Source organism: Pseudopipra pipra, chromosome 6 (assembly GCF_036250125.1).
Source record: "Pseudopipra pipra isolate bDixPip1 chromosome 6, bDixPip1.hap1, whole genome shotgun sequence".
In the NCBI taxonomy this organism is placed as follows: Eukaryota; Metazoa; Chordata; class Aves; order Passeriformes; family Pipridae; genus Pseudopipra; species Pseudopipra pipra.
This window is the reverse complement of record NC_087554.1, coordinates 11,353,458-11,376,723: the sequence shown is the minus strand read 5'-3', so window position 1 is coordinate 11,376,723 and position 23,266 is coordinate 11,353,458. Positions and strand designations below refer to the sequence as shown.

Here is a 23,266-nt window from a genome sequence, read left to right as displayed (position 1 = left end):
TCTCTTAGCAACATTAAATAAAGTTTTTACACTTCATGGATCAGCTGCACCATTAACACTCTCATCTCAGAAATCTGCCACTTCTAAAGGTCTTGGCCTGCATCAGTTTATTTCTGACATTCACAGAGAAGACAGAGAAAGAAGAAAACATTTTGTTAGGACCAGTCCAGGTAAACTGCTGGCAAAACTACTGATTCCACAGTCCTGGTTCCACACTTGGAATTCATTAAAAGAAGCCATGCTTATGGCAGATCCCCACGCAGGAAAGCTTCAATCAAAGACAAGAAGTTTCATTGGTGACTAGCCCTAAAATAAGCACTTACAAAACAGATTCGGATATACTTATCTTTTTCTTCTTCCTCTTAATACATACAAGTACATTACTTCTTTACTTTTTTACATTATTATGACCATAAAGCAAACACCTATTATAACAAATATATAGCAAATTACTATTTATTGAGTTTTACTTAAAAACTTGTTTCTTCAGTAAAATTCTTGTAGTCTTTTGCCAAATCCATATGGCAATCAGGACCAGAACTATAACAGAAATTATGAAATACCACATTATTAAAGAATAATACAGGAGGAAGAGGGCCATCTAAATAGCCTAGCTCCCTTATAGATCTTCTAACCTGCAAGTTCATTCCTAAACTTCTTTTTCCATCTACAAATCTCAGGTTTTGTACAAAAGAAAACCATTTGTTATATGTTACTGGGAAATAGACAAGAGCCTAAAAATGCTGTACAAGAAAAACTGAAGGATCTGAAAGTGATTTTCCCAATTCCATGCAATTAGTGAAAGAGAGCACCAACATGTGGTACTGAAACAATATTAACTAGTCTTTGCTTTATAAACAAAGAAACCAACATCCCAACCTCAGGATTAATAAATTGAGCTCCTTTTGAGACTTCAGTTAGTGATGGTGCTGGAGGCCAACATGCTACTTTGGAAAAAAAAAAAAAGTGGTAGTAATCCTCCAAGTCCTCTCCCAAGGATTCTAAAAGGCTCAGTCCCAGTCAGACACTGAACCACTGGAATCAGCTGCTGTGTAGGTGTTGTGCCAGGTGTATGCTCAGAGCACACACCCACTCTGCCCCGTGCAGAGTCCTGAAATCAGGAGTTGTATGAATTGGAAACAGCAAAAAGTCTCTGCACTGATGTTTCTGCTTGGCTTCTAACTGGATAATACAATGATAAAATGAGCACATAGAATATGCAAAATTGTGAGGGATCATCATAAGATTTATTAATGTTCTTTTTTGCTTTGATGCACACAACCAGGACACACCTTTTATAAACTATTATGAACAAGGACTTAAACTGTATAAAGGCTTCAAAGAAGTTTTCAATTTTAACAAGTCAAGCTTTAAAACCACTGAGATGATTTAAGCCAGCAGAAGAAACCTGCATGAAAATGCTACAAAATTTACGTGAAGAGTATAAATTACAAGGCCAATCAAATTGGGGGGCTGGGGGAATACAATCACTTACAAGCACTATTAGAAATTCTTAGCATGAAAAGTGTCAGCTTCAACAAAACACAAACCACTAGCAAATTTGTTCAGAAAAAACGTAAAACAACCATTATTTTCCATTAGTCTGTTTTCTTGAGCTATTAGAAAACATTCCAAACTGATTTACAGTCACAGGAATCAACTTCACAGATAAATTATTTCTGGATTCCCAGAACACATTCAACGACCCAGTTCAAGTTTCACAATCTTGTATTCAGCCCAATAGACTGTGTTTGATTAGATGCACATTATCTGCTCCTTCGCACAACCCAAGAAAGGATTGCTTTGTGACAACTGGATATATAGTTATAAACTCAATACACAACAGTCTTGCTTTCTGGCTCTCTCCAAACCCACCCAAATTCTCAGCTCCCTGCACAAACACATGGATAAACCAAACCAACCAAACAAAAAAACCCCAGGAGCGTCAGTCAAAAAATTGTCTAAATTACAGCACTTCAAGCGTAAAAGAAGTTCCAGCTTCTTGGAGAAAGCTGACAGATAATCTGTAATAATGAGCTGAAACAAAACATAAGAATTTTAAACAACAAGCTGCTAAGTGGTTCTGAGGTACTTCAGTGCTTTACTGGATTGTTACATTTGTCCAGTTTTCTCTCCTCCTCTCTGGTAGTCACAGGGACCTGATCCAACAGTGACATAAAGCTTGCTGGAGTTAACAGCAAGGATAAACACCTGACAATCCCATCTAAAGACCAGGTCTCATCTCTCATGGCAACCCACAGGGATTTCTTCATTCATCACCATTCTGATGTCTCAGTTTGGTACCTTCCCAATGATTTATAGGGTCCCTCTCTGCAGAGAAGCAAACAAGCAGGCACATAGAGATTATCCAGGTTATTCCCCTTTCCATCCAATCCTATTAGCCTCATACAGGTCATTCCTCCTAGGTAGCAAACATTAAAAACAAAATTTGCTCAAAATTTTCATTCTAAGTAGCATGAGCTCCATCTGTTTAAACGTTTCTTCCTGCTTACACCAAATCTTTGCTAGCGAATCCATTCACCATCACTCACTGCAGGACAAGGAGAACAGTTTATTCTCTTCATTTTATTTATCTGAAGTCTTCTCATGTCTAACTCCTGGCCATCTCAGAATAGTGCTTACCTTCTTTTCAAAAGCTTAACTGCTTTGATTCACGCTTAGCTCAAGAGGCACAACACTCTTGCTTGTGGAGACACCATGGATGGAGAAGTGCTGGCACCTGTACAAGAGTAACTTGGACAGGTACAGTCAACTGCAAGTGGCACAAGGAACAACTGGAAAATAGAAGTTTTGTACAACAGCAGGTCTAGATGTCGTAGTGCACAAAAATACGGCTCAATTAATCTCTGTGCATTTGGGTCAGCATAAAAACAGTGCTGTAAATTCAGAAGGTGCAGCACCTACAGTACTTTTAACTGACTTAAAGGTGTGCATTGAGTTGTGTTTTTCTGGACAAATGCTGCTTGCATTCCAAACTTATATGATTTGTCTTCACGCAGAATTATTCTGAAATAATTTTCATTGATGATTAGTCCAAAGTGGAATAAGTCATTTAGGCTAAAGAACCTCCTCTGATATTAAGAACATGTTCAGCTATTCAAAAATGTGTCACTACACTGTCATACATTGCATTCATCCAGTTAACTTTCAAGTGTAAACGAATATTTTTGGAAAAAGACAAAGTACATCCACAAACAGGCTACACATAAAGCTGAAAATAATTAAAACCATCATTTTTTCCTGTAATTTTTCTTCTCATATATAATACAATAGGATTTCTGCTCTTCACTTTCAGTTTCTGGAGATATAGCCCATTTTCATATAATGTGTTTGACACATATGGTGCCCTCCCTTTTTAGTCAAGAGAATTTCTTAGCTCCTCTCAATAAGCATGTAAAATATTCAAAAATGTTTACATGTTCACACTGAGTACATAGAGATAACAAGACAAACTGATAGAGAAAAAACTCCTACAGAAACATATTAGCCACAAAACCACATATTCCAAGGGTATTATACAGTCTAGTCTTGTAGCCTGAGAAACTTAAGAGCATAAAGAACGTTCCGTAATCCTGCAGACTCAAATCTCAGCAAAGCACAGAGTGAGAGAAAATCACCACACCTGTGTGAGAAACCCGGACTGGCTGGACACAGGCACACAGGACTGTGGAGAGGAAGAATTACAGACCACTCTCAAACACCTGCAGGAGAGGGAACTCAAAAAGGAAGAATGATGATACTGATACAGACCCATCAAGGTAACACTGTTTAAATGAAGCACAACTGCATTTGCATCACTACCTTCAGTGAGTACCTACATCATGTCCCTCATTACGTACTAAGCAGGTGTTTTGTTTTTTTTAACAAGGAACATCAAAAAACATTTAATACTCAAAATTTCAGAACGTTTAGAAAAAGCAGGGTCTCCAGGACACCTCTCACAGACAAGTCTACTAGTTATGAGGTGGAAATACCAAGACACACAGAGTTTTGTTTCATGCAACACCACTTTAACTCAGGTTAACCGAGGTCTCAGAATCTCCTTTGCTGACTGTTACACGAAAAAAAACCACAATCAGAGACTTACAGAGAAGTCCACGCTGTAATCTTTCCTCTAACTTTTAAAGAAGATGAGAAAAATTAAGGAGAGGTAATAAAGATACTGAATCAAATGCAAAGCTTAGGTGGACAAGACCACCTTATGCAGTCAAGTATTATTTGTGGAGATGACAGCTACAAAGATTGAAGAAAACCAACCCAAATCATTTTATGATTCTAAAAACATCTGCACTTCTTAAGAAAGCTTATAAAAATGGCTTTCTCCTCCAGAAGATCTGAAAATAATTTAACTGAAAATGAGGGAGCAATGTATCTTAAAACACCTTGATAATTACAAAAAAAGGTTACACTTCAATATACTCCATGGAAAGATCAGAGTGTTGAAATTCCAAACAGGTGTCACTGCAATATTTCACCATTTTTACTAAAAACGTTGACTGTAATACAAAGTGCTCTGGGGTTTTTTTCCCCAACTCAAAACAAAACAAAAAAGAATTGACAAAACATATTAATTGCACCCTTTCACAGCACTTAAGTACGATGAAGTTTTGCTAAGCAAGGACTACTTGCGAGTCCTTAGATATCAATATCAAATTATTTTATCCCACTAGTCTACAAAATCCAGAAGCTAACATCCATTCAGTAAAAGCAGTGGGATTCTAAAACCAGAATATAACTGTTTTACAGCACAGCAGAAACATTACTGTACAACACATCACATTTATGGTGCTCCAGGATTTCTAGTGGAGGCAAGTACAGACAAGTTAAAGAAATACAAGTTGAGTCCAGAAACACTCTGATAAAAAAAATCCACTGTACTTTTGCTATTATCTGTTTTCTACTAATGCTGAAAGCACCTGCACTGTAACAGAATGAGAATTAAAACAACAAAATGCACTTATAAATGCTACACTGAGCTCTGTCACGCAGTTGTTCATTAAAGAATTACATAATGTAATGACTCTTGAGAGGTAAAAAAGTTTGAGGGGAAAGAGGGGGGAAAAAAACCTCAACAAAATCAAAATCTCTGCGGCTGACCTAGTGCACTGAAGGTTAAATGGATGCTGTAGACAACTCTTTATTCAGGTCCTTAAAAGCATTAATGTTGCAGGAAAATTGGCTTACAGATCAGCTAGCTAAGACTGAAGCATTTAAAGATTAACTCCCTTAAAACTTTAATCACTTCAGGCCTTAACTGTCTAATCTGCAACCCAGTTTGTCTCTCATGTCTTACTTAAAATAAGTAGTAAAATGTTCAAGCATCAGATTTTTTTCTCAGAAAAGATGCCTTATACCAAAGTGGCAAAACAAAAACAGCACTAAGTGACTAGCACTTGAATTTTAAAAGTACTGATTTTGACTGCACGTGTAATGATTTCCAGAGACTCTGCACTGGGAATCTCCAAAAGTTCAAGAGTTCTTTAAAACTTTTCTACTTTAAATTCTGGCCTACTTTTAAATGTCTTCAATTGGCTGCAAGCCTGAAGACAAACAAGCTGGAGTTTGGTGGGGGATTTTTGATATCTTTCTTCTCCCCAACCCAACTGTGAAGCTCTAGCAGGAGTGAATATCAGTTAAGGTCTCAGAGATATAGCTCTCATTCATAATCTATGTATGTCAGAATGAAGGGGATATCTGTACAAGACTAAGGTAAATCAAAATACAAATATACTTTGAAAATATATAAATACCACTCCTTACTCTAATTCATTTGGTTTTTTCATACTTTAGGTTAGTCAGAACTTGAAAGTTGAGTCCATTTTTCCATAAAAGACATCCTTCACATCAATTTAAGAGTTCATATCTGAAGCCACTCAAAGGTGCAGAAACACTAAGCTCTGCAGCAAAGGCTCTACACAAAAGAGTAATAAGCTGATTCTAACAGCACCAACTCCTCCTCCTCTAGGAGGAAGCAGGAATCCTACCAGATCTCAAAGGGACAACAGGCAGCCTTTCTTTCTTCAGAAGCACTTCTTTTAGCATCATAACACAGGTAAGCTGTCTTCAAATGGGTGTATTAAATAGCTGTTTTTACAAATTACATTTTCTAATTTAAGTAATTATTTGGACAAGTGATTAGCTTGTCTAGAAATGTATGTTAACTTCCACACGTGCATGCACTTTAAATGCAAATTACTAATTCATGACACTACTACCACCACCGCCGGGTGCAGCGGGAAATTTTCTTCCCTACTACTCACAAACTGCACAAACACATTTTATCTAGTTCAAACTTCAGACATGGTACCTATTTCTAGGTATGACTTTCATTGGCGTCATTAATATTAGCCTCCCAACACTGAGTAATGCAGATGACATTCAGTTTAGCTAATTTAGCCCTGAGGCAAAAATGAGTTTACAGTGTAACATTACATACCAAAGCTTCCTTCTTTGATGTATAACTAATTATGATGTCTAGAAAGGCATACAATGGAATAAAAACTGGATTATAAATATGGAAAATATGCAGAAATGTAGAGCAAACTCATTCACCCAACATACTCTCTCATGCGTTCTTTCTACAAGCAAGAACAAGAAGTTTGATTATCCTAATTTTAAACTGCTCTATATGTCTCAGCTGACTTTAGAGGGTTATTTTTAAACTTAAGCTGTATCTGAAACAAATTCTTTGAAAAGACTATGGAGAAGGACACCCAGAGACGTTCATTTAAAATATCAGGAGGGGCAGCTATTAGACTGGTACATTCTAAATGCATTCTTTTGAAAACCAATGACTTAAAATGCTTTTCTGAGCCAAATGCTTTATTAAGAATAAATATAAATCTCTTTACTCCTCAAAGTCAACTTACTTCCATGAAACTTGAGGAATCACTGTAATTATTAATAATCCATTACAAAAGACTTTGGGTACCTTTTGCAGCAATTTGCAGGTGGCTCACTTATCAAATTCAGTTACAAGCAGAACAAAACCAAAAGCTGTGAAGCCTTTAGAGAAATGGCAAATGCAAAGATGTAAGATTAAGGACAATCTCTTTAGGTCATTTGAGGAGATGCAGACAAGCAGAAGGTCTAAGCAGGCACACTGACCGAGATCTACTGACAGTATCGTTCCCTCAACAGGGACTCATGGCTTTGCTCATTTATCACTGACAACCAGAAGACACAAAACTTGTTTAACAAGACAAATTAAAGTACTTGACTTCAATAAAATTTCATGAAGTACATTTCTGTTGAATTTTGGACAATGTGTTTGTTCCCTAATTTCATGTGTTTGTGACCAGAACATAGCTATCATGCTGCACACACAAAAATAGAAACAGTTTAAGTAATTCTTAATCCTTTAATACAGAATACATATACACCAAATATAACATTCTTCAGTAGAGTTCAAACTGCAATTACATTTTATAATGGCCCAATTCTCTACATAGTTGTGTCAAATTACCAAAACTACAAATACAGTCAAGGCTAAAAGTAAAAGTTGAATTTGGGTCCTCATCTTTCCTAGAAAAGATGTTCCCAAAATGATCCCTTCTCACGCAGTCACAGGCAGGTCCAGTAGGCACAGTTTTTCCCATGCTAGCCCATTTTTCAAAACTGGGCTCAATAAAATGAAAAATATTATTTGCACTGGTTTTATTATCGAACTTTTAAAATTACCTACAAAACTCCACTCTTTATACTGTCTTAATTTATGTCTCAGAAATCTGATCATACGAATCCAAGCCCAGAAGGGTGGGGGGCACGCAGGGCTGGGGAAAGAGAAGAGCCCTCCAAAAAACTCTCAGAGGACTTTCGTCTATAAGCTTTTTGGCTGGAGCTTGACCAACAGCATCTCTAGAAGCTACAGAGATCACAAGGGGTCCAAGCAGGCATCTTCCATCTCAAAGTATTAAAGCCTGAGGGGTGGGGGTGTGCATAGCCCTTTTCCACTATTTCCCCCCACCTTGTTTCATAAAATGCCATTAACAACACGAATAGGAAACAACTATTAGACGGTTTGGGGATTCAGTGGAGTCCCCTGAAATCATTGCCAATAATCAGCTGAAGATCTTCACAGCAGGAGAATTAACTTTGACAGAAGACAAGATTCAAACACCGAATTTCCCTTCAGTGCTATCACTAAGCATGAAAAGCTTTGGCATTTTTCCTTCATGAGAAGATAGAGAAGGGAGTTTGACATGTCTTTCAGATATAAACCATTGCTTTTTTTCTCATTTAACAGAAATCATTTAATTCCATATAGATCCTTCACTCAAAGGAGAGGAAGTACATTTAAGAGGATTTTAATGCAAACTACTCATAGAACTAAGTGCTATTAATAAATATGTCTATCTTCAGTCTCATACACATTTGTCAGCTATTCTATTCTTACCTTTTTTTCCTTTTCTTTTTCCTCAAGGTTTGCCTGTTACCCCCTTAATGATATTAAAGCTGCCCTTAAGGTGACAAACAGAAAATGGTAATGCAGATTTTCTTCCTTTCCTTTCCATGAATTAATGTTGATTCATGTTACATTCATCCAAAACCTTGAAAAAAACGTCCTGCCAAAATCTGACTTTCATAAGTGATTTACTATAGTACTTGGATCTTTGCAATATCTCTAACTCCTCAATCTTAATTAACTAAAATTTTATTACCACACTTGGAAAGCAGATCAAAATTTGACTGATTTTGCCAATTGGCTGAATCAATGTCCTTAACTTTTAAGTCATCAAATTTCGTTTTACTTGGAAAGTTTAAAATCTTAATGGCTTTGCCTAATGAGTCACTTGAGAACTGACAAAGAAATAATGTTTTGTCCCATCAAAAAAAAAAAAAAAGAAAATCTTCCTTTAGAAAGGTGTTTCTTGTAGTGCTAACATCCTAGAATTAAAATTACATGGGAGATAAATTCAATGGGTACAGATATATCCCTTAAGCTTGACTGTTTTAAGAGAAGCTGTGCTTATTTATTTCACATTATCACTGCAAGTCAGACACATTGCTTTCTTTGAAATAGGTAAGGGAGATTTGTGTGACAGTATAAATCTTACCATGACTCAAACTCTTGCAGTTGTTTAAGGCAAGATCAAACCACCTAATTCGACCTCAAGAGAGTTGTTAAAAAAAGAAAACATCTCTAAGCTTTGGTATCCAAGTTTATTTCTCTTCTAATGAACTACAACTGTGTGTACTTATCTGAACTTGGGCAGCAGTCAGCAAGCATATGCTGGCCAGGAATGTATTAAGTAGAGAATTACCAGCTAGAGCAAACAGCAATTGCTATAGAGAGTGGTATAATGTTGTAAAGTAATAGAAACACTTCAGAGAAGGAGCTTCAGAGAAGGAGCTTCCCCTGTTTCAGCACAGCAGCGCATTGCCAAACACAGAGTTATGCAAGTGTACCGCAAACGCTGTAACCATCCCTCACGTGTGTGGGAAGCGCTGCTCACCCCGGCAATTCCTGCCTGACATCCCCCTGAAACACAGGGATTGGCCTTGGCCGGGAAGAAACGAAACCACAGCACTGAAGGAAACGAGCACCCAGTCATGTACACAGCACAGGGAACAACACACACCCCTCTGCTGTGCCGGGGAGCAGCCAGGGAGGTGAGCGCTGGCTGGGAGGGATCGTACTGGTAAAAGCTCCCTTTGCTTGCTGTATCGGTGTAACCAACTCAGTGAAGTGTCTTTGTACTCTGCCACTGATTTTACCCCACTGTACAGACTTCTATTTTCTACTGGCCATCTCCTTCTCTAGCTCATCCTGTCCCAGAAGTTAAGTTACTAAGTTCACAGCAGTGAAAGTTTCACTCTGACTTCTCAGAAACCTAATTTGCAGAATATGGCCACAGTCCTTCATTCCTCTTCAGGATTTTTAGAACCAGATGTTTAGTGAATCCTTGATCCAGATAAGTAAGATACACCTTTTCACTGCATCTCACAATATGAGACCAAGGAAGGGAAAGAAGGGGCACCTTGAGAATTGTCTATCTAAAATGGATCCCTGCTCACCAGCCTTGCTCAGTGTACTGCTCGTGGAAGCAGCTCTTACGGCATCTGTCAAGGACAGAACGCTGGGTAAAAACTGACCACTTTAATAAATTCAGTTTATATGGGAAACTATTTTTATTTTTTTTAAATCTACAATATACAAACACACATTTGCAATTATTTGAACATGACAATGAAAAGTCATCTGCTGTCTGAGGGATGCTCCTAAAAATGTAGTCAATTATACACCTACTGACACAAACAAACATTTCTTTTAAATGCGCTGTTTCTAAATTTGCAGCAGACATTTTCCACACTCTAGAATGTTTACTCAGTGTTTACAGACCAGAATAAACTAGCTTCTGTTAGCCAAAACTATTATTCTTAAAGCTATTTCCTATCCCCTCTACGCGCATAATTTCTACCCATTCCCTGCTGGGTAAGATAAGACAGATCTTTACACAGAGGCAGATGTATCTCCCAACTGGATGCAAAAGAAATTCTAAAAATCACGAAATGTAATGCAAACTTACCAACTCTATTCCCTGTGGAAAAGGAGTGTCTTCCCAGTCCTTCTGAGGAAACCGTTGTATTATTTTCCCCAAACCTTCTGTTGGTCCTGCTGAAAGATAAAATTCTATTACTTAAAGGCAAACTGGTGGAATTTAAATCACCCATACATTTAAGAAAATTTTTAGAATATATCCAATATTAGGAAATTTTTCACCACAAGAGGCAGAACAGGATCCTCAAATATGTCTTGCATGTCACATAACAAACACAGTCTTAACGTTCTCCATCAGTAACACGAGGAGTCACTACATGAAAAAAAGCCAGGAGCTGCATCCAGCCTCTGCCCATCGTGTGCCTTTTCAAAATGGCAGATGATTACTGATAATTCTAGTCTCTCTCTACAAACAGTAGTAAGTTAAAAACTAATGAAACAGATAATGTGATATTTAGAAAAGAAAGAACACAGTTGTCAACCAGCAGTCTTCCAAAAGAAGCCTACAGACTGAAAGAAGTCTACAGATTAAAAACCAACATGATTAATCTAGGACACACTAGCTCCTTGCCAGTATTTCTCATTGGTTTCCTTAGACAAGTCAGCAGTGGTTTCCCAGACAGAAAGATGTAAAGAAAGCTGCTAATTTCTGATAACTTCTCTGATGCAATGGTCTTCTTTTTTTACCCGTTCCTTTTCAGGAAGGGACAATGGTATAGATAGAAAGCCCCTTGGAAACACCACAAATACACCACAACTGTAGCATTGCATCATCCTGGATGGTACAGGAATGCACATACAAACATGAATTCTGTTCTTCACCTTCTGAAGTCGGGAGTAAGTACTGAAAAAATTATAACTTTCTTTTCTTTTTTTTTTTACTGGATTTCAGCTCTGGGATACACCAACAAATGAACATGGCAAAGTGAAAGCCATTTTGACATTAATCAATACTATCCTGAAGGAATGCTGAAAACTAGGACCATTTAGAACTGAGCAGTGCACAAGAAGAAGTTTGCAATCAATAGCCACCAACTTATGTTTTCCACATTTCAAGCATGACCCTCTAGGTGAAGAACCTTTTCCTGATACCCAGCCTAAACTTCCCCTGACACAACTTCAAGCCATTTCCTCGGGTCCTGTCACTGGTCAGCAGAGAGCAGAGATCAGTGCCTGCCCCTCCTCTTCCCCTCACAAGGAAGTTGTAACTGCAATGAGATTTCCCTTCAGTCTCCTCTTCTCTGGGCTGCACAGACCAAGCGCCCTCAGCTGCTCCTCACACAGCTTCCCCTCAAGGCCTTTCACCATCTTCACAGCCCTCCTTTGGACAATCTCTAATGGCTTAATGCCTTTTTTATATTGTGGCTCCCAAAACTGCCACAATATTCCAGGTAAGGTCGCCCCAGTGTAGAGCAGAGCAGGACAATCCCCTCCCTCTACCAGCTGGTGATGCTTTGCCTGGACAGGGCAGGGTTGGCCCTCCTGGCTGCCAGGGCACTGCTGACTCATCTTCAACTTGTCATTGACCAGGACCCCCAGGTCCTTTTCCATGGCACTGCTTTTCAGCCTCTCATTCCCCACTCTGTAAGTACATCAACAGCAAAGCTGAAATTTGCAACCATTTAAAACATCTTTTAATAGCTGACCCATCGCATTCGGTTGGATCACCTTTTCTCTAAAATCATACTACAATTAAAATTGAGATTAAACATTAAAATTTTAAAACATTTTCTTATAAATTCTCAAAGCTATACTTTGATATTATGAGGCAGTACAAATTATGCATTAGTAGTAGCAGTCCATGTGCTGCTTCCTCCACAGACACCCAAGCAGCAGCAATGAATACATTATTCTCCTGACTTTACCACAGAAAACAATTTTCAGTCTGACACGATTCAAGTCTGCCAGCACAAATCAGTGCTATGGTGCAAAAAAAAATAGGCTTCCTTTAAGCTGCCTGTTAATTTACAGTTTGAGTTTGCTGCTATCTTAAAACCCACCATAATTTTTGCAGGATATTTAGGTAAACCCAATCTTATGGTTTACTAAGAAGTATTTTCTCCAGTTTATGAATATTTACCCTTAACCTTCTCTGATTGTCTCTTGAAAATAATTTAGGAACAGATGTTCTTGGCAGAACGGGCATATCAGCTACAAAGAGCAAACTCCCAAGAGCAATCTTACCCCCACAAAAGCACACACTGATTGTGATTCCCAAGGGCAGCCTGCTGAAGAACTGCAATCAGACTGGGTTAGGGATGAGATCTAAGTAGCAGTAAAAGATAAAATCGGCAAGTTAAAAGCCAAAGGAGACATCCCATTACAGAGAAGCTGCAGAGATGCCCAGAAAGCAGAGCTAGGATGTACCAGAAACCAAGGAACAAATACAGACATGGCTACAGCCTCAGTTTTTGTAGGGAAAAAGAGCTCCATATCTATTAGACTGTAGGAACTGAATAGGGTCACCAGTCACTCATTTCACTTGTTTTAAGATCAAGTGTTCCCCTTATGTACTCTTTCACAGCATCTTCTACTGAATTAGCATTCTTCTCCCCTCCACCATTTCATCTCAACATCCTTCCAAAATGAGGAGGCATAAAGGGAAAGACTTTACTATTCCCTCCCTAAACAGCTCTGGGAAGAGCAGAGAGCCACACACCTTCCCTCCTAAGGCAGGCAAACACACTCCAGCATTCCTTCTTTCTTCTACAGACATCCAGTCTCTGTTTTCTTCTTTCATGTAAAAAAAATAACAGAACAGCTACATTTTCAACTAGATATGGCAGGAATTGATATGTATTTTATTGCCAGCATGCAACAAACAGCCTTCAGCCTTCTGTGCTTTCCTCTTACCCTTTACCTTTGGTACCCTTCTCAGAGAACTCGTCTTTCCTTTATGCAGTCACCTACTTGACAGATGCTACTACTCTCTTTTTCACTCCAAGAGGGCTGTCCCCTCACAGTATCAGAACTTCTTCTCTTGTTGAGTTAAAAGTCTCAAATTACCATGTTATCTACTTTTCTAAGTCATATCTTTATCAAATCTCTTCTTCCTATAGTTGTTCTAGGGCTGGCAGGTGGCACAAAGAAGATACAGCAAACAAATGCATCCAAGGCATCAGTGAGCATCGACACCTTCCAGGCAGAGCAGGACTTGTGGTTGAGAAGCCAACAGCAAGAAAGGGCAGAAGGCACAAGGTGAACCGAGATATCCAGACTTCCTAGAAAAGGAAGTATCAAAGAATTACAGCAGCAAACAGTCCCTGCTATGTCTAAGCCCCCTAAGTTTCTCTGTGGGAACACAAGCGACTTTTTCTTTTACTCTGAATGCAGATCTCAAAAGACTGAGACCTCTGACACGACCAACTACACTTATAAATAATGAAATCATATTTTGAAGCTATCAATCCTTCCAGTTCTCTTTTTATTTGACTGCTACAAAGACCCTCCCTCCATTACAGTATAGGAACTTCTTTTAAATCAGAATGAAGAGATGCACAATTTTTTCTTTTAAATTTTTAATAGTCTCTCCTTAATGCCAAAAGGTTATCAGGTTTTTTAGGTTACTTTCCTTAGAAGGCCACCAATGCTGGCCACCAATGTTAGACCTTAATGTATGTAATTCCATTTTGCTTTCAAGAAGGATTCTAAACCTCCATAGGAATTTACTTGAAATAAATGCATTTTTGAACATTTTCTGAAAGCCAGAATGAACTTCTTATGCCACCTGAACTTGCACTTCAGTTCACTTCTGGGATCAAATGTCTTGGAGGTCACTGTTAGGAAAACACTCCTGAAAAACAGGAACATGTTCTATCCCCCTCTATTCAAGTGCAACTGATTTGGTATCCAAGTTCTCAAAAACTTTAGAAAAGGATCCTTTTCTGAACAGCTCACAGGATCCTCAAAAACTTTCCAGTTATTAAACAGTCAAAGTTAAGGCCCACAGCAGTAAAGAGAAAGTTCAAAGTTTAGAAAAAGAGTTCATGGAAGGGTGCACGTAGAATATATCACAGAAATGCAACATTTTAAGGGGAAAAAAAAAAATCAATGGTTCTGTATCCAAGATGTGAGCATTAGAAGAGAGAAATAAGTATTCACATCCATCAGATGTGAGTGAAAAAATAAAACCAAAACAAAACGCCAACAGAAAAAGCACAGTTAATCCTTCCACAGAAAAGTCCTGTGATAGAGATTTACAAATCTACTAATAATCCATAAAATCTAACTATTTCACATGATTTCTTAAATTGTATAAAACACAGATAGATGGGAAACACTCTTTTCATCCCACTAAACTTTCGTTTGCTTTGGGGGGATTGTTGTGTTTGCCTTTATTTTTTTTTTAATGAATCTGCAATCTTCCAAAATCAAGGCAATCCTTCAGAATATCAGAGTTTTGTATGTTTGCAATTATGAAACAGAATTCATTGTAATTTGATAAATTTGGAAAATAAAAAGAATTATTCTTTTCAATTACAGAAATTACTTGGTGAGAAGTTTAGACCCAGGATCACTTGAAAGAATCTCCGTGCTACAGCAGCAAGGACCTGGCCTGCTCTTGCCACAAGAAGCTTCTAACTTGGATTGGAAGTGTACTTTACCCAAATACAGAAATTTCCATTTATTCCTTATACAGAAGCAAAAAGATAAGCAGAAAAGGTCTGTCTGATAGACTGACTGTACTCCTTCCCATGAATGCAAGTAAAGTTAATTCCCTTAATGCTTCTACACCAGGTTAAAACCTGTGCAAGAGAAGACCCGGTAGCTGCACTTCTATTTAATAGTCACACCAATTCAGTACAGTCTGCTCACCACATTTTCCCAATACTTTATAGTCCAATTACTGTTGATTCTCTGTTGGCATTTTTCAATCCAACTAGTTGCATAACAGCAGAATTGTACTAAGTCCCTAAATCCCACGGTTTGGGGTGAGGGGGTGTGAAAGACAGCTGCCTTCAGCTGACTTTATTACTAAATAGTCCAACTTGCAGCAGAGAAGTTATGTTTGAAGAGAACAGGTCATTCAAGAGATGGCTGCATCTCAACACCTCAGTGAATTTGCATTCTCAACTGCTTTAGCACAACAGGCAGAAACAAAATAAAAACAGACCATGGGATTTCAACTACTATAATTCGTTTCAATACATGCTACTGGTAACTACTGACAACTTTGCAAAAATATCAAGGCCACATGATGACAAAATAAAAAAAAAGGTGATGAAGATTTTCCCATTAATAAGTTTCATATTTCAACCACATTCCCTCCACTCTGTATCCAGTCTTCTTTCAAGCACTTTTTATTAATTAACACTAGAAGGACATTCCTTCAATATCCAAGTGAAACTGCTATTAACTAAAGCTAATTAAACAAATGTGACACCACATTAAAAACACACACACAGTGAACAGACAGTGAACACCAGCAGCAACCTTCTCAGTTAGTGTCTGCTCGTATCTGCTTTACAGATCACAGATCTACCAAGATTTCAGAGGTTTTAAGAACATTAGGAAGAATTTCTTCACAGAAAGGGTGATTTAGACATTGGAATTGGCTGCCCAGGGAGGTGGTGGAGTGACTGTCCTGGAGGTTTTAAGGAAGGACTGGATGTGGCACTTAGTGCCATGGTCTGATTGACATGGTGATAATCGGTCAAAGGTTGGACTTGATGATCTCAAAGGTCTTTTCCAGCCTAACTGATTCTGTGACTCTGTGAACTGGCACTCATTAACACTGACACCTTGCTTTTAAATTAGAAAATAGGTTAGTCCAGTGTCAGTGACTTCAGATAACCACAGCCAGCAAGAAGGACCTTTGTATCACCAGTAAAAGGAGTCCTGTCTTTTGGTATCCTTTCAAATAACGTGCAATCTGCCCCAAAAACATGCTGGAAAGCCCATAGCTAGCACTGCTCACTGAATTAAAATCAATTAGACAGAAGTTTTTGGAGGTTTTTGAAACCACTTAAACTCAGATATACTATACACACCACTCAGAAAACAAATACTTAATACAGTACACGTGTGTGACCATAGCACAAACAACCTGCATATTAACAATGTGTTCCATGTAAACCAGGAATTGCTTTTTTTATTTATTATATTTACAAAACATGCCTGGAAGTAACATGAATTCAAAAGACACATTTCCAACAAAACTACTGCCATTATTATCATTAAAACCATAAATAGACCCACATTGTTATCTTAATAAAGTTATTCCTACAAAACCAAAACTATCCCAATAATTCAAGCACTTTGCATTTTCTTTCATTTTGTAGTATTTTTTTGTCATATAAAGTGACAATGTAAAGGTATTGCAGCAATTTTCAAAGTTGTAATTTTGCGCCTAAGGCAAAAAATCATATTTTCATTTTCACTAAAGGTGCCAGGTAATAATAATCACCATCATCACCCCCATCCAACAGTATCTCTACCTTTAAGATGGTTTAACTCTTTAATCCATCAAAGTTGACTAGAAAATAAATCAGGTTTCAAATTTTTAGACCTTTCATTCTTGTCCCTGTACAATACATACACGCAGTGAATTGCCCAAGACCAAAACCCAAATTTCAGCCTGTAAGAATTCTGAACGAGCACTCTGTACCTTAAGCTAGTAAGGAAGAAGCAACTTTTCTCCCCAGCTAACTTCTTCTGATCTGCCCTTTTTCTCCTTCTCCTTTTCCCATCTTTTCCTTTAAACAATACAAGCATGCAACACATTAAAATTCTGGCATAATTTGCTGGTTCCTGAACCCTAGTCCCCTAAACTCCCTTCTTATATAAATCTTTCCCCATGAAAGGTCACATGCCATCTCTTGCTTGCCCTTGAAATTCCAGAAGCGAGCTGTTAATGCAACTTACATTCCAAATTAATGAGAACTGTGATAAACTCTGTCTTTTCACTTACAAACCCCTGATAAAAATGCATTTGAGCACTAAGTATTGTCAGCCATACACACAAAGCTTTGAATGGAAGCACTTCGGTGATCTGATACAAAAGGTATCATTTTCAGGTGTGAGAAGAACACTACAGATCACAAAGAACATCAGCAGCTATGCCACAGAAAATACTTTAATAGATCCTACATGTAAAGGTAACAAATAATTTCAGTATTCAGAAGTACAACTTTACATGTTGGGAGTCAGAAACAGTGTGTGAAAGATGCACAGATGCAGGTGCAGAGCACAGTACCATTTATCCTTCTCAAAATAGTACTTAGTGCTAAAGACATCACTAAAATCTGCTGTGAGGTAAAATCCTTTTCATATCAAAGTTCTTAGTTTCAAACCAGCAGAAGTTTTAAACTATCCAGGATTCTTGTCACTTTTAGGAGTTCTGGAAAAGCTCCTCACGGAAGCATGAAGACAACTCATGTTCCATCTTGTATCTCCGTTTGTAAAAGGGAACAGAAATGTACCAGAGGTCTCCCTCTACCTTTAAAAACATCACTACAGAAATCTTGATGCCAGAAGACAGAAAATACCACAGATATCCCCATTTTAACTCAGCCCCTTTACAGAAATCAGAGCTGAAACCTAAGTGAATAAGAGGCCAAAGGAGAACTAACATTAAACAACTAGAAGGGAAAATATTTCTTTGATAGGCCTAAAACACATGGCATGGCATTCTCAAAAAATCTGTCCAACCCCATTACAACACAGGCCACGTGCATCCCAAAGTCTGAAGTAGCCTGGACATGGACATTTACATAGAAGTGTTTAACTCAGATGTATTCTAGAGAATAAAGATTTTATTGCAGCCTAATAGCCACCGAAGGTTAAACAAAATGCTGGCACGTTTAGGAAGATGGAATGAAGACAGGCTTTGCACAGTGACCACAGACACTATTTGTACAACTGGCACAACTCATAGTCAGTTCATCTTAATCAGGTCAAAGAAACGCAGGCAACAATCCCGGGAATTTGAACGACAGACGTTCTGGAGGCTTGCCATGTTATCAAGGATGCAACAAATAATAGGATAAGACGATCCTCGGGCCCTTTTCTTTGTAAACAGGAAAAATTTGTTGAACTTAGCAGGGGAAAAAAAAAAAAAAAGTAGCATTTCAATCTTCTCCCAAAGTGTACTGGCACTGCTAGTCAGGACTACCTGAAATACTTGGATGGTCCAAAATCCTGAATGCCTCGATATTTATTTGACTTTGGCAGTTTTGTAATTTGCAGAGCCATTACCCCATCTTATACACGAAGGAAGGAAGCACAGAAAAAGGGTTCTACACCCCAAGGATGTACAAAAAGCAGGCTCAGCTGACCTCACCTGAATCTCAGATTAGCACCTTATTCACAGGATCATCCTTCCCACTATTGCAATAGATATTCTCCTATGCAGGTCAACAATAATCTTCATTACTCCTAGGTATCAGAAGTCATTTCTATGCTTTGTAAATAAAGGAGGAAAACTATTCTAGCTTTTAATTAAGTTAAAGCAGGTGGCGGAAGGGGGAATGGCAATACATGCCATATCTCATTCCACTAAATCAGCCAGTGTTTCTGCTGAAAGGAGGTTAGTGGCAGTTAGGAAACCTCTAAAAGAGGTTTGAAAAGTCTAAGGAAAATTCACATGATGAACTTCAACCACTGAAGTTGTACCAATGCCAAGGGAAATGAAAGTGGATAAATACCATAAAATGCAGAAGAGGAAGTAAATAGAGAAAAGTGAAGCATGGGCAGAAGGAAGAGGAAGAACAGGGGATGTCATAACCATCACCATAGGTTAGATGCATATTTAGCTACAGCAGTAGTGTCCCTCTAACTCTGCTCAGCAGGATCCAGCCCACCAGCACTGGCTGATGGTGCACACGATGATTTGGTCGGCCAAGGCTTCGTTAGTGTCCAACCCTTCTGAAGGAATGTACTGAACATCACAAATTCAGTATTACCCTTGGAAAACCGTCAGCCATGCAAGGTGCTGCCTCATTCTGAAAGCCATGCTTGAGAACAAAACCGTAGTGACCAGTGGCAATGACCTCACTGACGTTTTTCAACTGTGAGTTCTGTAAAAAGCTGCTTCTTTTTGCTGCCGTTGCACCCACTGTCTTTGAGAGCTCATGGAGGAACTTCTGCAATGGCATGAGCTGTCCTTTAAAAAGCTTTTCTGTCCTATAAACCAATGAAGGTGCCAGTTACTACTGAAGAACCCTCACTAGCACTCCAACTCCCCCAAAATTTTACCTGGATAAGCTACTGATACAATTAATGCAGCTTGGCTGCAACAGCTGGACCTCAGGACTCTTCCTTCCAAACAGAAGGTTGGGACATAACACATTCTGGACAAACACTGTATTTTTGCTGGGTGGACAGTAACAGGGCTTTCCAAAAGTCTTAAAAGAAAACAACAGACAAGAAAGCAACAATTAATGTTAAATAATTTTCAAGTAATTCCCTATCTAGTGGTGGGCACGATATTCAAGAAATTGGGAAAAAGCTTGGGCAGCTGGCAGGGAGAAAGTTTCCTGCTCACTGACAATTCCCCTTCTTGTTTGCAAACAAATCACTTTTGCCAGCTTCTGCATAGGAAGGGAAGATCAGACTTCAAAATAAACATGCTTTGTTAAACAAACAGTCTTTTGAACACACCGGACTGAAAAAGACTTCCCAGCTGTCCTGGAGAAAATATTTTTTATTTATTTTCAAGGAAGGTATAAAAAACAGGATGCCAAAACCACACTCAGCTTTGTACTCTGAATCAATGTCTTAAGTTTCACAGACTGCTCACAGAAAAAAAAAAAAAAAAAGAAAAGAAAATTTAGGTAGCTTCTCAGTTTCAACAAATTACATATACTGCTCTAACAAATTATATGTACTGCTCAGCTTTAAAAATAACCCTGCCTTATCTACTAAATACGATCTCTGTTTTCAGCGAGTTATCTTCCTTCTACAACCATCCTTTGGAGTTATCTTTAACTGAGATATCCCATAAATAAAAATTAAGCTCCACTTTGAGATTTCCTAAATATAACTATAACATTCTAGTTTTACCAAAACGGTGTTACCTTTTCAATATTATTATTTCAACATATTAATCAACACAGCATAGAAAAATTGAATGCATTAAAAAAAAAAAGCGTGAGTAAATCCTTCTACCTTTTTTACTTTTTGTAGGGTTGTTTTTTTAACCAAACACACATGGCAAGGTTACAATAAGTTTACAGACATTTACAGTCCAGAGATGTAAGCTGCTGTAACTGTAATCTGATTTTGCTGAGTATAAAGAAAGCTATTCATATTCTAAAATTCAGCAAGGACACGACTTCACGAAAAGGCTTTCTACATTTAACTCTTAAAGAAGTACGTTCCTATGCTGAAACTTATTTTTCTAAATCGCTTTACAGGAGAATAATAGGTAAGGAAGACTATCTACAACAGTTCTCTCTATCAGTATTCATTTACAGGATTCCTGAATATGAATATTCAGGTCAAAATGCAATAATTAAAACAGACCCTAAATTAAAAAATAAATGAAGTGTTTCAGCATATTTAAGAAAATCAGGCTTTAACCTTTATTATGTGGAGTTTTTTTCCTATTACATTTTTTTTTCCTAGGAGCAGAGTGGAAACAAAGCTAAATTGGTGCTGGAGGGAAGGAATCCCACATTTATAATTTTACTGACTATATGCTACTTGTTCAGATATATAAAATAACTTCTGCAAGCACGTTTGGTCATATTCAGAAGTCATAATTAGGTCTATGAACGACATAATATAGATAAAAATCCTAAATACTATTCAGACTATCAAACTGAATATGGAAAAATGTTACTATGCTCTACTGAAATTGTTAAGAATACAGTTTAGGGGTTTTTTGAAATCCTCATCATTCCTACTTGTGTGAATATTGATAAGCAAGGTCATAAAGCCAATACAAAGAGAGATTCCTTCTGTGACATTCTGTGGGAATAGGAGAGAGTCATGTGACAAAGATAAAATGCTGCTCGAAGTAATTTCATTTAAAGAGCCATCTACAGTATCATAATAAATTACTGATTTTGAAAATCCATATATGTATCATCATGAAATGAAAAATTTTTGTAAGTCCTTTCAAGCCCTATAGAATCTAGGTAAGTTGCAGCCTAAATCCTAAACAAAAACTCTGAAGAAGCTTCCTAACACTGCAATTCTATTTCCATTTTAAAAACTGCTCAATAAAAAATAAGGGGAAAAAACCAACCAAACAAAAAAAATCCACAAAACTTCACTACAGAAACACACTAAAAATCCGGATGAGGTGAGGAAGAACAAGCAGCACAGTGAGCAACAAGCTACTGAAGGCTGAATTCCTGAAAGCCTTGATCCCACACAGAATCTCAGTCTAAGGCTCTGATAAACTTCTCTGGCACCTGTAACACCTGCTCCACACAGCCTGGTGTGCACTGCTACTGCACTGTGAGCTTTTGCTAACTTTGAATACTTGTACACTTCTCCTATTGGTCCACCAACTTCCCAGAAACTTGTCCCAACTCAGCGCTTTCAGTATCCCCTGAGCCGCCCTTTGGCTCTCGCAGGATATCTTCACCCTCCCCCCGTTGGTTTCCTAAGGAAATGAGGTTTGTGCAGTGCACACTGTGCTGTCCATCAGCTTCTCTCCACCCCCTTCAGCTCGCAGCTATAAACATACTGACAACAAAAAAGCAGAATGCAAACCCTGGAGTATATCAATAAGATAAAGTCACTTTTAAATTCAACCCATCATCACACTTATTTTTGTGTTGCTTATTCCAAGATGCAATTATTTTACAGGAACAGTGTTTTGAGTTCAACAAATGCTTCCAAAATTGATGCATCTGGTAACAGAATATTATTAGATCTACTCTGTTTGGGAGAGTAAGATCAGGGTGGAATAAGCATACACAAAGTTTGAGGTTGGGTCTTCTTTTATAAAAGATGTGTAAACTCTTGGACAAAGACATTCTTGGGCAAACAATGAGACTTCCCTTGAAGCTCACATTTGTATCCAATGGTCTGAACAAGTGGTTTTGTTTGAGGGAGGGAGCCAAAGAGCTCAAATTCAGTCATAAAGAGCTCTGAAACAAAATGTCTCATAAAAATGGTGATTCAAAAGAGTGTTCCCCAACGAAAGACAAAGATTTCATGCCTGCTGCATGTCGAAATAAAAAGTGGAAACAATGAAAAGCAAATGGGTTCTCAAAATGTACATAAAATTACATACTTGCCCTGTTAGAGAGATGCATAAAAAACCACTAAGAGGAACACAGATACTTTTTGCTCAAAAATTACAGTGGCTTGAGTAACACCATTTAGACCTGCTGTCAGAAGGACTTCAAGTAAATACTCAGATTGCAAGAGGAATCTTGTCCCTACCACAGTCTATCTTTAAAAAAAAAAGATAAAATTAGATTGCCAGTGTGAATTATCACCTGAAAATTCTGCTGATGAGAAAAACTGTCACTGCACAAGACCAAATGTGTCTTCTCAAGCATTGACTTGTTTCAAAGGCACCACGAAGTCGGATGTATCTAATTAACAGGGAATGCAATGTTGCAAAAGAGTAAGCAAAATACTTCCCAGAGCTGGCTGATAACTGCATTTCAGTGTAGGGCTCCCCAACACACAGACCCATGATAAGTAAGCAGAGACACACACACATTCTTTGAGAGGCACAAAGAAGATTCTGGAAAGATTTTCCATCCCATGGAGAAGAGCAAACACAGCATTAGAAGACAGTTCTAGCTACACCAACCTCACATATTTGAATTAGAAGAC

At 38.0% G+C, this 23,266-nt stretch overlaps 1 protein-coding gene across 6 annotated transcripts in view; it reads right to left on the bottom strand.

The window, feature by feature from the left end:
- SBF2 (SET binding factor 2) overlaps positions 1-23,266 on the bottom strand; it is a 254,951-nt gene that overhangs the window by 195,401 nt on the left and 36,284 nt on the right. For 4 of the 6 annotated variants that reach the window (XM_064657335.1, XM_064657337.1, XM_064657340.1 and 1 more), the window contains exon 2: positions 10,551-10,639. In XM_064657335.1, coding sequence (XP_064513405.1) covers positions 10,551-10,639 — 89 coding nt within the window. The remainder of the gene's footprint in view (positions 1-10,550; positions 10,640-23,266) is intronic. The other 2 variants (XM_064657336.1, XM_064657338.1) reach the window with 1 other exon arrangement.